Source organism: Protopterus annectens, chromosome 10.part0, assembly GCF_019279795.1.
Source record: "Protopterus annectens isolate FY-2018-M chromosome 10.part0, PAN1.0, whole genome shotgun sequence".
In the NCBI taxonomy this organism is placed as follows: domain Eukaryota; kingdom Metazoa; phylum Chordata; order Ceratodontiformes; family Protopteridae; genus Protopterus; species Protopterus annectens.
In genome coordinates, this window is record NC_056744.1 from 624,821,473 (window position 1) to 624,837,955 (window position 16,483).

A 16,483-nucleotide genomic window follows, 5' to 3' on the forward strand; every position below is an offset into this window, starting at 1 on the left:
TAAGGTCTCATTTGCCTAACTTCCCCAAGGTAAAGCTGTTTTGCTTCATGATACAATTAGAAAAGAAACCCTCTGTCTTCAGAATAAGTCTTCCTGACACATCACTTCACTTAATTTACGTTTTTTGTAAATGTTTTTCTATCATGAAATGGTGCATACATAGAATAGAGTTTGGCCCACAGCAGCAAAGGAAGTGCTGCCTAAGGCTGATATAAGGATGACAACAGCACAGTCAGTAGTATTGTACCACATTACAAGGTGCAATTATTATAGCTATCCAAATTTCACGGGATAGACAGCACATATTACTATAAAGTGACATTACACAGCACCTCTCATGTGCAGAATGGGGACTACATCAGCACTGATGTTTAGTGAGAAAGTTGGTCTAATGTTTGTGTAAAAAAGACATTACTGAGCAATTTAATGAATGACAAAAACAATACTAGCAGACCTGCAAAGCATCCAGGTAATTAAAGTGAATACTATGGCTGTGAAGACGCTGTAGTGCTAAAAGCAAGTTATAATGCTAGCAGTGGGAAATTCAGATACTTGAAAGCCTTGTGTAATGCAAGTTGCTAAATAAAACAAAACCAACAACAAAAAAACTTCATTATAATAACTGTGACAGCAGTAACTTCTAACAAATCACTGGTTAAAAATACTCTAGTTGTGCAGTGGTGGGAAAGTTTAGGTTCATAGGTAAGCAGCAGGCTAGCTGCCTTTGTGGGCCATTTTAAGCTTGACCAATTTCCAATTTCCCTTTTTCTGTTCAAAATAACCTATCCCATTAGGTTATATAGATTGGCCTTACTCATCCTATGCTCGAAAATTATATACTACCCTTAATGAGAATAAGTGGGATCATACCATAGAAAATTTGAGGGGACCCATGCATGGCATAAAGCATTTAGGAGCCACCTCCATCCATTAGTACAGGGGAGCAGTCATGAGATCGATTTTCTGTTTCTCATCAATAGATTTAAGTTGCACTTTAAAATGGACAGGGATGAACTTTGTTTTATGTGGATGAGGAGTGTGTTCCACAACAGCGGCATCCTCTGCAAAATATACCTATTCCTTCAAACAATTCTGTTAATGTTGCAGAAGAGGTCTGGATCCTTAGATCATGGATTTCTGATGGCATCAAATTGCTGATGTATAGTAAATCCATCAGTAATGGGTCAAAGGATGCCTTGTATGCCAGACACAGATTATGTTTTAGCAGTCTGTAGGATATCGAGTAGACTGACAGGGCTTTGAGTCAGTCCATGTTAGACATGTTGTTTAGGCCTTGTATCCTTTTAGTAAGGTACCTCTGTGGGCATTTCAACTGTTGCATTTGTCGCAAAAGGGGGTACTATATTCAATGAATGGCTTAAAGAGGGCCGAGTAAAGGGGGGCAATGATATCCCTAGATCTAAACACAATCCCTTTCTTTACAAGCTGTACAAAATAGAAATACTTTTTTTTTTTATACAAGAGACACGTTGGTCAAACATTAGGGCACTATCCACACAAGTTCCCAAATCCTGAACAACTGGGTCAACTGTTAGGGATTTTAACATTTGTATTTTAACACTTGATATCCAGAGCATACATTATGTATGAACTCAAAAAATGTTTTTCAGTGCTATAGCTTCCAAACTTCTTTGAGATCGCCTAACTATAGTAATTCAGGAAAAAGACAATTTTAGTATTTTCTTCTCTTCAGAGTCCTAAAATGTACATCATATAAAAGATACAGATATGACCTGTAATGTGAATACCATTTGTGCCAAGTTTTTGGATACTCACCATATCTGAAATTTCCTCTCCTATTAAAGTCTATGGTGACATTTGAATGAACGTTCTTGCATCACATATGGCCATATTAATGTTTGCTACTGTGGTCAATCTCTGTGGTGTAATCTGAGCAAAAATCTGTGAAAGACTGAAATACAAGTATATAACATTCTGCATGCAGTTATGTAAAAGCACACAGCATACTGATGAGGAATGTGTGACCAAAGGTATTGGTCCTTCTTAGTCAACATCTGCAACTTTGATTCTAAGGCCGTACCAACATAATAATAATAATAATGCAGAGTAGGAATCTGGTACAATATATAATCTCCTTGGCCACACCTCACCATTTTACTGACTATGTCAAATTCAGTGGGTATAGACAACTCTAGAATAAATTGATTTGGCAAGTTCGGTACATAGATTTCATCATATTGGTCACTGTTGCAGTAGCATTAGCTATAACGGGTCTATCCTGCCAAGGATACAATAGCCAGTCAGCTTCCAAAGTTTCAGGGCACCTTCCAAGCACCCAAACTGTTAGGCAGCTCAAGCCGAGCTAAATAAAAGACAAGTTTGGGTGAAAGCCCTTCAGAGCTTTACTGCTGCAGAACGGTATGCTCCTCTGAGGCTTTTGAGGATCAATGGTCAGCTTGTGCTGCTCTATTGCTGGCCAAAGTTCCCTTTGAAGAGAAAAACTTCCATTCAATTACCTTTGTTGATTATTAACACCTATAAATCTAGGAGTTTGTGTTTTAATGGACTCTCAGGAGACTATATTGTACTTTTAAATGAGCAACCTTTTCAGTTTAAAAGTTGCTTAAAATACTTAAAAAAAACAAAAAAAAAACTTTTTTTCTTCTGTGGCGATATTGTGTTTGTTTTACTTTTTGGGGCTGGCAAGTGTTTTAAAGAGCTTTTTACTGTGTTTTGTGTGAAAAAAGTGAATTTTAAAGACTAAATTGTTACTGGCTTTTACTGCACGTTTCCCCCCAGAAAGAGGCACCACTTTTGGCTTGACCATGGAATAAACAGTCAGTCTTAAGGGCGGTCTTTCTTCAAGCCATGAAAAGAAAAAGTTAAGCAAACTGCCTTTTCCATTACAGCAGGGTAGCAATTTGTCTCAGTCACAGGTGGGTGACTGCTGTAGCCATTTGGTGTACTTCAGACCACTCATCTTTCACCCTGGATCTCTCTGGTGTAGCACCTACAGCCACTACGGACTCGGGGGAAGGGTAGCTATGTCCTCTGCAGGTAAAGGAGAAGCAATCTTGTTGGTTCTGGGAGAGGGAACAGGGAAGGCTTCCCTGTTTTCTCACAATGTTGTGCCCATCCCTTGCTGCCATATATAGCACTACTGGCCCCATTTTTTCTGTCATAAAAGAACAGAAAACTAAACGTATCCACTCCTCAAATTTCATTAGACAGAAGTAGTTTACCCGGTCTGGCTCAGGGTTTTATTTAGGCTTTTGGTTCTTCTTATTTATTGCTTTCTGTCAAAAGAAAGAATACCTCCTTTCCTGAAGAGATTCAAGATTCTGACTGAACAGGAAGATGAAGGGACGGATACAGATTTTCTCTTCAGTTTTCTGATTCAGTCTCAGAGGTGAGCTCAGTTTCTGATTTTCCCTTGGGGTTCCACTCTATTTCAGACTATTTCCAGAATGTGTCAGTGTTTTCTGTGGGAGTACACTGAAGTTTCTCACTCCCTCAGAAAATTTTATGAGCTGTTACAGAAGGAATCTCCTAAATTCTCACCATTTCCTCCAGTTCTGTCAGCTTTGGAGGGGTGTCTCTCTGCCTGTATTTTTCCTGACAGCCAGTCTGCTACTCCTGAACATACAGATAGAATGTATAAAGTTCCTTAGCCTTTTTTAAATTTTTTTATACACTTTCCCCCAAACCTGACACAGCAACTATAGCTTTATTTAATTTGTCTGCTTCTAAATACTTCATTAATTCCTATCCTTCTATTTCTGCTAACAATGGGAAGATTATTGATGGTTATGGGAAAACAGTGTGTGCTTCTGCAACTTTGATTTTTCAGAATTTTGCATTGTCAGGCTCATGTGTAAATGTTTACCTCCAGCTATATGTGAATGCGTGAGGAATGATTGCTTTAAATTACTTCTACTATAGTCCTTGCTCTTTGTTTTCAGTGTGTGTGTGCATGACTTGGTTGATAATTCTTCCAGGGTATAGACTCTGGTACTGTTTTGATGAAATATGCCTGACTGTATTCTCAGAACCACCCAAGTGGAAGAGAGTAATGAGATTTTCAGTTTTGGTTTTGGATACAAATTCACTTTTTGATTCCTTGCTGCAGGCTTGATCAAAAAGTGTGATGAAAGGGTAATTTAATTCAGGAAACCTCTAAGATTTTCTGCCCTCCTTTTTCTAATTTTCTAAGGGATTCTTTAACCCCTCATTCAATTTTGGCATAATGGCAAGGGTGGTCCAAAACCAAGGACAGTTCAACTAATCAGTATGATTACTTAAGGGACTTTGCTCCCCCTTCCTACCCTGCCAATCCCTTTTCCCCTTCCAAAAAGTCTGAATCTCCATTTATCTCTTTAGCAACAGAAAGCTTCAGAATGGGTTCTGAAGATCATCCTTGAATGATATAGATGACAGTGACAGGACATTCCTCTTTGCCAGGAAGTTATTCCTTATCCACTAGACAGACTGTTATTTTCACCTGTCATGCATTACATCCTGTTCCAGTGAGTGATAAAACTAGTTCCCTTCTTCCGAAGCTGGGACCCAACTTCTAAACGATGTCACTTCACAATCTGATACCTCTTCCTCATTCAAGTTTTCTGGTAACTATGCATTATCATCTCATTCCTTTTTATCCAGATTTCAGGTGTTCAAGGTTTGCATGTTTGGATCACTTTATCAGCTCTCTGCTTTACCCGTTGGACTATCCATGCACCAAGACTGACCAGCTCCAGTTATAGCTCATTACATGCTATGGGGTATCCATTTTCTTTTTTCCACATTTAGATGGCTTGCTTATCTTTGCAGAGTCTCTTTCAAAGTATTAGGAATCTTGCACTTGGGCGAGAGATCTCTTACACAAGTTCGGATTCCAAGATAACATTCAAAAGTCCTTAATGACTCCTTCATATAGGATTGTATTTCTGGGGTGTCAGCTGGAACACCTAATTTCAAACAGCTTTTCTTCCACGGGAAAAAGAATTGAGCTAGATCTAAATCTATTTCTAAAGTTTTCCACTCAGACGTCAGTCACTGTGAGGGAATACCTCAGGACCGTGGGTCTCACGGCATCTATAATTCTCATGAGAACCCTGGCAAAACTCTACATAAAAAGATACAGTGGTTTTTACAGTCTCTCTGATCCCAGCAACAACATCTCTTATTTTTTTCAAATCCCAGGGATAGGGTTTGCCAATAGAAAAATTACTTACTGGAGACAGCAAATATTCTTATAATTGGGTCTCCTTTTATCCCGGTCTGTTCCAAAGCAATCAGTCATCACATATATCTTGGACTTTGTTTGTGGAGCAGTTTCAAGAGGGATAATAGGTGTGTGGGGCACATAAATATGAAAGAGATGCTTACCCTGATCAAGGGTCTCAACACTTTAAATCATCTTTGGTTCCCAGAACATTTTCAAGTTGTTTCTGAAAATACCACAGTCATGTGCTACATATTCAGATGGAGGAGCCAGGTTATATTCCATTTGCAGATTAGCCATGTTAGTTTGGGATGTAGCGTCACAGCACAGCACAGTCTCAATCTACAGACATCCTTCATTCCATCACAGCAATATTGTGGGCAGACAAGCTGAACAAGACAGGGCAGACCCTCCTTGTATGCAAACTAGATCAAGGGGGTCTTCCAAGATTTAATCCACCCATGTGGAGTGCTTCCAGCAGACCCATTTGCTTCCTCTGTAAATAATCAGCTGGCAAGATTCTGCTTTACGACCCCAGGTCAGAATGCCTGGAAGACAGATGCCGTCTTCTTCTTTGACATGTTCCTGTATGTTTTCCACTGATATCCAGGGTACTTCTGAAGATTAAGAAAGAATCCCTCAAGATCCTTGTGGTACCTTCCTTTCTGGCCCAGGCACAGTGGTTTTCTATTCATATGGAAATGGCCAGGGGCAATTACCCCAAGCTTCCTCACAGAGTGGATCTACTGACACACGATCAAGGGTGTTTGATACACACCAACCTCAATCAACTTCAATGGACCTCCTGGATGATAGGGTCTTATTTTCTTTTAGATACTTGTTTGCCAAGGATGTGCAGGTGGTATTAATGCAGACAAGAAAGCCTGCTACTAGAAAATCATATATTAGCAAGTGGAACAAGTTTTCTAGTTTTATAATATTTCTGAGTTACTGTCCTATGGCCTTTCTTAGACCTCCATCAAGGTTCATTCAGTAGCCATTTCAGCATGTCTGCCCATGAATTTTCCACTTTAAAGGCTTTCTCGTGAACATGTTTTTGAAAGAAAACCAGTGGCCCCTTCTTGGGATCTTAATTTTGTATCAGAGAAGCTGCTGGGGCAGGGCTGCTGCTGGGACAGGGCTGCTGTTGGAGGGAGACTGCAGGGGTATTGCTGCCAGGGCAAAGCTGCTGTGAGGGGGGGTGTGTGTGTGTGTGTGTGTGTGTGTGTGTGTGTGTGTGTGTGTGTGTGTGTGTGTGTGTGTGTGTGTGTGTGTGTGTGTGTGTGTGTGTTTAGGGGGGACCCAAACAATTACCCTGCCTAGGGGTCCATTTGAACAGGATTTGACTCCGATTCTTTGTGTCTTGCAGACTGCTTAGAGGTGACCTGTGTCTGGCATGCAAGGAATCCTCTGAATCTTTACTGGTGGATTTATTGCACATCAGCGAGTCAAATGTCATCAGAAATACTTGGTCTAGAGTTCTAAACCACTTCTGCAACATCAACAGAATGGTTTGGAGGGACAGGTATATTTCCCAGAGGATACAGCTGCTATGGAACAGACTCCCCATCCCCATAAAGCAAAGTTCATCCCTATCCAATTTTAAACACAATGTAGATATATGGATGGGAAACAGAAAATTTACCCCAGGACTGCCCGCTGTACTACTAATTGATGATTGGATGGGAAATAGGAAATTCACCCCGGGGATCACCTCTGTGGCTCTGCTTAACAGGGGCACAGGAGAATAATTTTCTTGGGTGGCGAAAGCCAGGGCACCTTTTTGGCTAGGCTTGTATAGGCCCTAGGGCCAATAGCCTAGTACCCACCTATGAACCTATAACACCTGCTCCATTTGAACCAGCTAATATGGCTGACTTGAACTCTTAACATAGAAAACAGTTGCTCTGACCTCTGCAAGAAGACTATCTGAGCTGCAACCTCTTACGGTGGGTCAATCCTATCTCATTTTCCAGAGAGACAGTTTCTTTGAGAACTATTCTATCTTTTATGCCTACAGTAGTATCTGAGTTTACTTTAAGCCAAACTATTCACCCTCCACCCCCGTTTTCTTTACTGATCTGAAAAATGAGGGAGGAAGGATACTCAATACCTTGGTTGTCCACTGACAAAATCAGGTACTATTTTGACAGAACTGAATCTTTCAAATCTTTGGATATGCTCTTCTTTTTTTGTGGCGCTAAAAGAAAAAGGGACAACTTGTGTCAATTATGACTGTTTCTAAATGGTTATCTAAGGCTATTACATTTTTTTATACTTGTAGCATTTTTTTTAGACAGGGCCAAAGATCACTCTACCAAGGCCTTGGCTTCATCTATGGCTTTTTGGAAAGGATTGTATTCTAGACGTATTCTAGAAGCTGCAATTTGGTCCTCTGTACATACTTTTGTAAAGCAGTATAAACAAACGTAATAAGCTATGGTAATCTACCTGTGTAGCTAAGGCTTCTGTAGCAGTGACCAATACAGGTTCATAGGCGTGTACTAGGCTAATGGCCCTGGAGCCTTTACAAGCCTAGCCCATAGGATTACCCTGGCATTGTGTCACCTGACCTTAGTTCCCAGTGACTCTGTCAAGTAGAGCCACTGGAGTGATCCCTGGGGTGGATTTTCTATTTCCCATCCACTCATCAAGATTTCTCTTGAAGACGGCCAGTGAGGTGCTCTGCTTAACATGTATGGGAAGTCTATTCCAGAGTATGGGCAGTCTCTGGGTTATGAACCTGTCCTTCCAGCATGTTCTATTGATTGTGGTAATGAGGTTGAGGTCTCTGGAGTGTGTGGTGCGGAGGGATTGGGATTTCTTTAGATGTAGCATTTCTAACAGAGCTGGGTCACACATGGCTTTGTAAGTCAAGTAGAGATCGCCTCTAAGAAGGTGATATGAGACAGAAAACAGTTGGAGTTTTTTGAGTCTGTCCATATAGGACAAGTGTTTAAGGCCTAGGATCCTCTTTGTGAGGTACTTCTGTGGCCTCTCCAGTTGTTGCAGGTGTCTAGTGAGGTACATGCCAAATGGGGCATTGTACTTGATGATTGGCCTAATGAGGGAAGAGTAGAGGGAGACAATGACCTCTTTCTGCCAGGATGCAAAACCCTTAGTAATGAGATGTGCCACATAGAAGGACTTTCTGACCACAGTGGCAATGTGGTGGTCAAAAGAGAGGCTGCTGTCAACCAGTGTTGCCAGACCTCTTATAACTCTTTCTGTGTTCAGTAGACTATGACTGATGTGGTAATTCAAGGGAACCGGGTTTTGCCCAAGAGGGATGATGACACATTTTTTGGCACTGAGCTTAAGGTCATGGTTCTGACACCAGTCACTGGTCTCAGTGAGGCTTTTCCATAGGATGTCAACATCACTTGGGGAGTTAATAATAGCTCCCAACTTGCAATCGTCTACAAACTGTGTCAGCCAGAGTCCCTTCATGTTGGCCTGGACTTCAGAGAAGTAGATACCAAACAGGAGAGGACCCAGGACCGACCCTGTGGGACTCTACTCGTGACTGGTCTGCAGTCTGACTTGGAGTCAGCTACTTTCACACAGTGGGTTCTACCTGTGAGCCAGTTTGCAACCCACCTAGTGATATAGGGGTCGATGTCTAGCTTAGTGAGTTTTTCTATGATTCCTGAGTGGGGAATGGTATCAAAGGCCTTGGCCAGATCAAGGTAGGCTGTATGAACCACCTTGCCTTCATCCACAGCTCTGGTGACTTGATTCAAAGTAGTCAACCAAGTTGAGCAGGCATGATCTACCCTTCACAGAACCAAACTGTGTAGGATCCAGAGTTTGGAGATTCCCATATCCTTGTTTATTAGGTCCATGATGATGTGTTCCATAGCTTTGCATATCAGACTCGTCAGGCTAATGGGCCAATAGTTCTCAGGGTCTGTAGTCACTCCTCCTTTGTGGAGAGGGATAACTGTAACAGTGTGCCATTTGGTAGGGACAAAGCCTGAGGTGAGGCTGTGATTGAACAGGGCACACAGGTGAGGTGCCAATTCACTCTGAAGTTCATGTAGAACACAGCCATGGATATTGTCTGGTCCCACAGAAGCTGTATTCCTGGCCTTGGACAGTGCTGTTTTAACACAGTACAGCTGTGTAAGTAGACCTATAGTAACAGTACATGTTTGATGTCCAAATGATTACTGGTGTAATAGGTGCTCCCTTCCTCCACTTCTCATATATATATATTTTTTGGGTGCATTGCTTATGCTGGGCTGTAGTTTATTTTTTTGTTCTTCCTAGCATTGTCCTTTCATTGCTCTGCCTTCATCAGGAAAGCTCTGAAGGACTTGGCACCCAAACTTGTATTTTAGTCAGCTCTGCTTGAGCTGCCTAACAGTATGGCCATGTAGAAGGTGCCCTGAATCTTTGGAAGCTGGCCAGCTGTTATATCCTTAGCAGGATATAACTCATGTATACAAGGCTGCTGCAGCAGTGATTATTCGAATATCTTCTATTGTGATACGTTTACATACACAACTGTACTTTACAAGTACAAGGCCCATCCCTATTCCACCAGTGCTTATTACTGCCTAGATAACAGCAAGCTTACTCTTTACCCTTATAACTTAACACTGCAGAATGTCTGGAAATGCGAAGCAGACTGCCATATCATGGTCATGTTTCCACGATAAACTTCATGTTGCCAGACATGGCCTTTGCTAGAAGAACTGGTTTTCATGGGGTGTTCAAAGGCCAGGTTCAATAACCCAGGTGGATGCTCCCAAACATTCCTGTGTTGATTTGGTTCAAAGGCCTTACTGTACAAGTGATAGAAGTTCAAGCCAGTAAAAGGAACCTTCTCAATCATGCATTCGACTGAATTAAATGCAGCATAACTGCTGCTCTAATCAACTGTGTTCCGAGAGACAATTATTCAGGTAACAGGAACATAATTTACTGGATTTTAAAATGTTAGCCTCAATAACGAACTCTACTCAGTTTGAGCAAAGCACAAAAACACACACACGCACACACAGCATAAATGATTAGTACTTCTTACACCAATGCAATACACAAAATAATGATGTCACAAACAGCCACAAGACCACAGAAGTTCACTTGAACAGAAATCTAGCTAAGAATTTTACAAAAAAGAGTGCGAGACAAGATAAAGTAAAAAGAGAACTAAAGTTAAATTTTATTTTCTCCATTTTTTCACAGCTATGTAAATCTTGCCAGTGCTTTAAGCTTATAAGAGTTCAATATAATTTTATGGGAAAAGGGCATTTTACTTTTGTGTTGAACAGGGATTTACACTTTGTGTAAAAAGAAATTGTTGCAGTTTACTGTTTGGTATTGTTCTTCCTGTTGCACTCAAACAAAAGATAATAATTCAGGTCAGATTTTATAATTAAAATCCCATTCAATATGCTGGCTAGCTTTGCACAGGCTTGCCTTCAAGAACATCAAATATTTGATCTAGTGATTGATGGATACAATCTAAAAATTCTTTAACATTTCTAACTGGATAGCCTGACACGTTACAGCCCATCCAATGATCATGGACCCCATATGCAATACCAAATCCATCAGGAACTACAGGGGCAAAGCCTCCTAGCTGAACTGCAGGGCTGGTCAAGGTGCTTGTGGAAAGAATATTATGATTGATTTGCTTATAAGCTGGATCCTGATAAAAGTCCGGTAAGGAACTTCCCTTAGTAGCTGCAAGGCAACGCATGGCAAATAAATGACGATCAAATCCCTGACCTGTTGAGGAGGAAAAAAATTGTCAGTGATTAGCAGAAACAACTGAGTATATAGAACAATTTAGTAGTGTTCACTGTATCTCTGTCAGGAAGTCAAACCAATCGGTGAAAAAATAGGATTCAGAGCTGAAATAAGCATAATGAACACACACAGTTCTGCAATAAATGCAAATTTCAGTAAATTACAGAACAACAATCTTCATGGTCATGCATTTATAAATCCTTTGCTTAGTTTTATAAATGAAAGAAATGTATTTTGTGCAATTCACATCTATACTATAAGACAGGACTGACAATTTAAACAAAACAAACCTGTATTACAATCTTGGTGTTCACTAAAGATAATGCATTAGTCAAAACATACAATGTAATTGTACATTAATTCTCTTTATAATGTTAGTCTTAATCTTACCATTTGCTCACTGCCTAAAAGTGGTGTAAACTAGGGTCTGCACAAAGCCTGCATCAGCCACCAATTTTTTTCAGGCAAGTATGATAAACAAATGAAATAAATGCTAAAGCAACATCCCTTTAGCAGCTAACCTTAACAACACTGCATAATAACCTGCAGTCAGAACTCCTAATCTCTTAGCTCCAGAATTAAAGTCAAACTAATAAGAAATAAAGAATATTTATAAAGGAGACATTTTTGAATATAGGTACTACTGAATTAGAACATTGGAGGAATAAGGGAATGGGGATTAAGGTGCATTTTCAGAATTAAAAGTTGTCTGTAATAGTAAGACCCACCATTCATTGGTTGTAATCCACCAACATTTTTTAAAAAGTCAGAGCTTGGGGGGATAGTGCAAAAGTATGAGTAAAAGTTAAGGATATGTGAAAGATGAGCAGTCAAGAGAGGTATAAATAAAGTAAATATTTTAAATCATAACAGTCTCCATAATTAAAGCACAGTGTAATCACAACCACTGCAGAACTCAAAAAAGTTTAGGTCAGTCCTTCTTGAGGCTCTCCTTGTGTTTAAGGTACCTGTATAGCAAGTACTTGATAATACGGATAATGATTATACAGAAAGGGCAGTTTGCAAACTAGTGTCCATAATTCTACCAATCTAAATCATCCAAGGGAAAAATCTGTTTTTTAATACTATTAAACATAATGAACAAATAAAATAAAATCACTGTAGAAAAAAATACAAAATAAACCAGATAAAATTGGGTAAATAAAACACTAAACCAAACAAAAGAACACCAAAATCCGAACAAACAATAAACAGACCTACTGTTCTGCTAATGCTTACATTAATTTATTATCTGGTACTTCAGCTATTTGCACTCTCAAGCTGACTAACCAACACCATGACATCACTTTTAAACAGGTAGAACCCAAAACAATAAATTATGCAATCATTCAATTAGATGCTTACATTAATTTATTATCTGGTACTTCAGCTATTTGCATTCACAAGCTGACTAAAAGTGATGTCATGGTGTTTATTAAACAGATAGAACCCAAAACAATAAATTATGCAATCATTCAATTAGATAGATACAATTATTGAAAAAAAATCCCTTAACCAGTCCATAAATACAGAAATAATACAGTGATTAAATAAATTATTGCACACATTCTGAATCTACTGTATTAAAAGGCTAAAAATTAAAAAAAAACTGATCCTTGTGTCTTTAAAAAATGTTTACAACTTTTAAATTTTCTTTTTAATTTCCCCTAAATTTTTTAAACCCAAATTTAAACATTTGTAGCAAATAACCTAGGCCAAAACACACATTTTTAAATTGTTTACATTGAATTTTTTAGCCTTTTCCCTTTTTTTTTTCCTTAAAAGGGGAAAATTTTTAAATTTCCCACCAAATAAATTTTTAACTAAAGGAAAAGATTTTAAAAAACCCATTTTTTAATTGTTATACTAAATAAAAAAAATTTTTGGGGAAAAAAAAATAATTGAAAAATAATAAAAGTTTTTGTGCCCCAAGTTACAAAATTTTAAACCAGGGGGGGTTTGGAAAAGGGTTTTAATAAATTAAGTTTTTTAAAAAATTTTAAAAGGAAATAATTTAAAATTTTTTTCTTTTTTTTTTATAAAAAAAAGGAATATATGGACTAAATTTTAGTATTTTTCTGGTTTGGTTTAAAAAACTTCCCCATACTTGGGTTAGGATAAATTTTTTTAGGGAAGCCTCCAATATTAAAAAATTTTAAAAATTTTTCTCAAAAAAATTTGTTAATACATTAATAAGAAATAAAAAAAAATGGATTTTATTTACAATTTTTTGGGGTATTAAAAAATAAAAAACAAGAAAAATTTGGGAAAAATTTTTTAAAAGACAATTTTTTTGTTTGTAAAATAATTTTTTTTATTTTTTGATATTTAAATCCAAAAAGGGAAAAAATTTACATTAGAAAAAATTAATTTTTTGGATAAAATTAAAAGGGAAAAAAAAAAAATTCAAAAACCCTTAAATAAAAATTTTAATCAAAAAATTTTTGAAATTGCCCCAATATAAGGCAAACCCTTTTAGATCAAAAAAGGTTTGAATAATTTAAAAGAAAAAAAGGGCCAAAAAACCTTTTTTTTTTAACCTTAAGATAATTATGGAAATTTTAAAAATATATCACTTAATATAAAAGGGGTTCAAAAAAAAAAAGAAAGAAAGGCAAATTTTAAAAAAAATTTTTGTTCTAAAACTTTTTAATTTAAAGGGTTTTAAATTTACATTTTCCCCTTTTTTAGCACATGAAATTTATTTTAAAAAACAAATTTAAAAATTCCCCAAACATTATAACCAAAATAATTACATTGAACGGGCTTAGAAACTTTCCCTTTAAATTTCCATTTTTATTTGAAAAAAGTAAAAGAAGAAACATTTTATCTAAGGATGACCCCTTTAAAAAATTAATTTTTTCCCATGTAAATTAAAAGAAAAATTTTAAAATAAAAACAAAAATGAAAATCAAAATTGGTCCCAAAAAATTTTAATAAACACTGGGGTTAAGGTTGGGAACGTTTAACAAATAAATAAAAAGGGTAATGTGAATTTTTAAAAAAAATTTTTAAAAAAAAACTTTTTTTAAAATAAATAAAATTTTTTGGATTAAAAAAAGAATTAATAAAGTTTTTATAGTTTTATTTTAAAATTATTTTTTTTATTTTTAATTTTAAAAATTAATGTTTAAATAAATATATAAAAAATTTTTAAAAAAGGTTTTTCTGAAACTTGGGTAAGGATTTTTTTTTACAAAAATTTTGGGAAAGAAGTTTTTTCCTTTTTTTTTTTGGGGTTATTGAATAAAATTTTAAAAAGGAAAAAAATTTAAGACAAAAATTTTTTAAATTTTTAAATTTTGTTTTGAAAAAAGCTTTAGTTAAAATTTTTTCCCTTTCAAAAGTTATTTTTTTGGGTAATTAAGAGAAAAGAAAAACCCTCAACCATATTTAAAATTTTTAATTGAAATTTTAAATTTCCCAAAAAGGGGGGCAAAGGGGGGGTGCAAAAAAAATTTTATGTTTTTTTTGAAAAAAGCTTATTTTAAATTTCCCAATAAAAAAAAATTTAAAATATTGAAATTTTTAAGTTGGAAAAACATAAATTTTTTTAAAATTTTTGAAAAACAAAAAATTTTTGTTTAAAAGAAAAAAACAAAATTTTTTTTACTAAAAAAAATTTTAATATTAAAATTTTTTTTTTTCCTTTTTAAAGTCGGGTTTTGAACCATTAGAAAATTTTTTAGGGAAATAGTCTTTTTTAAAAAAGGGAAAATTAAAACCTTACGGGCTAGGTTTTTTTTTTTTGAATTAAAATTAAAAAAGGTCCCAATATTGTAGAAAAAATGGTACTAAGAATGTTTTTCTAATAAATAATTATTTATATTTTAATTAATTTATATAGAAAAGAATTTAAAAGAATAAAAAATTAAAATTTAAAATAAAATATTTTAATAAATTTTTAAAAAAAGGGATAAGAATTTAAAAAAACATTGAAAATTTCTTTTATTTATGTGAATATAAAAAGGGGAAAAAGGGACCCGGGCAAGGGAATAAAAACATCGGGTTAAGATTACGGGGGAAGTTAAAATTTTTTTAAAAAATGGGTTTTAAAAAATTTTTAAAAAAGTGTAAAAAATTTTTAAAGGGGTCTGGAAATGAATTTTCCTCTAAAAAAACCAAAGGGGATGATTGAAAAAATTAAGTTTTAGAACCTGTTAAAAGGTCTGTTCCCTGGTTTAAAAAAGGAATGAAAGATCGGGGGGAAACCAAGCAGAGGAAATTAAAGATTAAAAACCCCAATAAACCCCACCTTTTTTTCCCTTAACAAAGGGAAAATGCTTTTTTTTTTTTTTTTTGGCTTTCTAAAAATCCGGGGTTTTGGGATACCTAAAAAAAAAAAAATTTTTCCCTCACAAAATTTGGGAATTCCCTGTTTGGAAAACCCCAAATTTCCCCTAAGGGGAGAATTGAAAATCTAGGGGGTTTTTAAATTATTCTGCTTCAATAGGGAAAATAAAAAAAAACAAAAAACTCTTTTCAAAATTTTTTTAAAAAAAGAAATTCAACCAAATAAACCCTATTTTGGGCCTTTCGCCAAATCCCCCCCTTTTGGGGGGGGGAAAAAAAATTCCCCCTTCCTTTAAGTTTTGGTTTTAAGGGTAAAAATTTTTGGGGGGGGGGCCCCAAACCCCCCCTTTTTTTAAAAAAAAACCCGGGTTTTTTTTTTAAAAATTGGAAAAGGTAAACACCCAAAAAAAAAGGGTTAAAACAAAATTTTTAATCTTTTTTAAAAATTTTAATTTTTTTGGGATAAAGAAAAAAAGTAAAAATAAAAAAATAAAAAATTAAAAATTACTTTGGAATAACAAAACTTTTAACCCCGGGTTTTTAAAATCATTTGGACAAGGCAAAAGGTTCGAAGGGTAGCAACCACCACCCCAAATTTTGGGGGAAAACCCTTTGGGGGGCCAAAAATACTAAATTTTATAAAAAGGGGCAAAATTTTTTAAAAAAAAAAAATTTTCTTTAGGGGGTTTTAAAAAAGGGAATAATTTTAGTTTAAAAAAAAAAGGAAATTTAAAATCTGTCTTTAAAAGAAATTTGGAAAACAGATTTGGAGATTTTTAAAAAAATTTAAACCCAAAATGTTTTTTAATTTGGTGTTTTTCTTTTTTTGGGGAATTCCCAAAAACCCCCTTTTTTTGGGAACAACCAAAATTTTAAAAAAAATTTTTTGGGGAAAATCGGGCCTTTTTAAAAGAAACCAAAAGGGGGATTGTTCTTTTTTTGGGGAAAAAAAACAAAACCCCCCTTTTTAGGGAAATTTGGGGCCCCCAAAATGTTGGCCCAAAAAAAACTAAACTAAAGGGAAAAGGGTTTAAACGGACTTAACAATTTAGTTTGGAAAAGAAAAAGACGAAAAAAAGGGTTGGAAAAAAAAAATCACTTTGAAAAAAGTCCCCAAAAAAAATAAAAAAACTTTTTTTTTTTGTTGACGAAAAAATTTTAAAAAGGGGAAAAAGAAAGTTTGAAAGCACAAAGAAAAAAAAAAGGAATTTAAAAAAAAATTTT

At 35.7% G+C, this 16,483-nt stretch overlaps 1 protein-coding gene across 2 annotated transcripts in view; it reads right to left on the reverse strand.

Moving 5' to 3' along the window:
* Positions 1 to 10,347: 10,347 nt before the first annotated feature.
* CPT2 (carnitine palmitoyltransferase 2) overlaps positions 10,348 to 16,483 on the reverse strand; it is a 347,899-nt gene continuing 341,763 nt past the window's right edge. For both annotated transcript variants that reach the window (XM_044085447.1, XM_044085448.1), the window contains one exon: positions 10,348 to 10,945. In XM_044085447.1, coding sequence (XP_043941382.1) covers positions 10,614 to 10,945 — 332 coding nt within the window. In that variant the 3' untranslated portion in view covers positions 10,348 to 10,613. The remainder of the gene's footprint in view (positions 10,946 to 16,483) is intronic.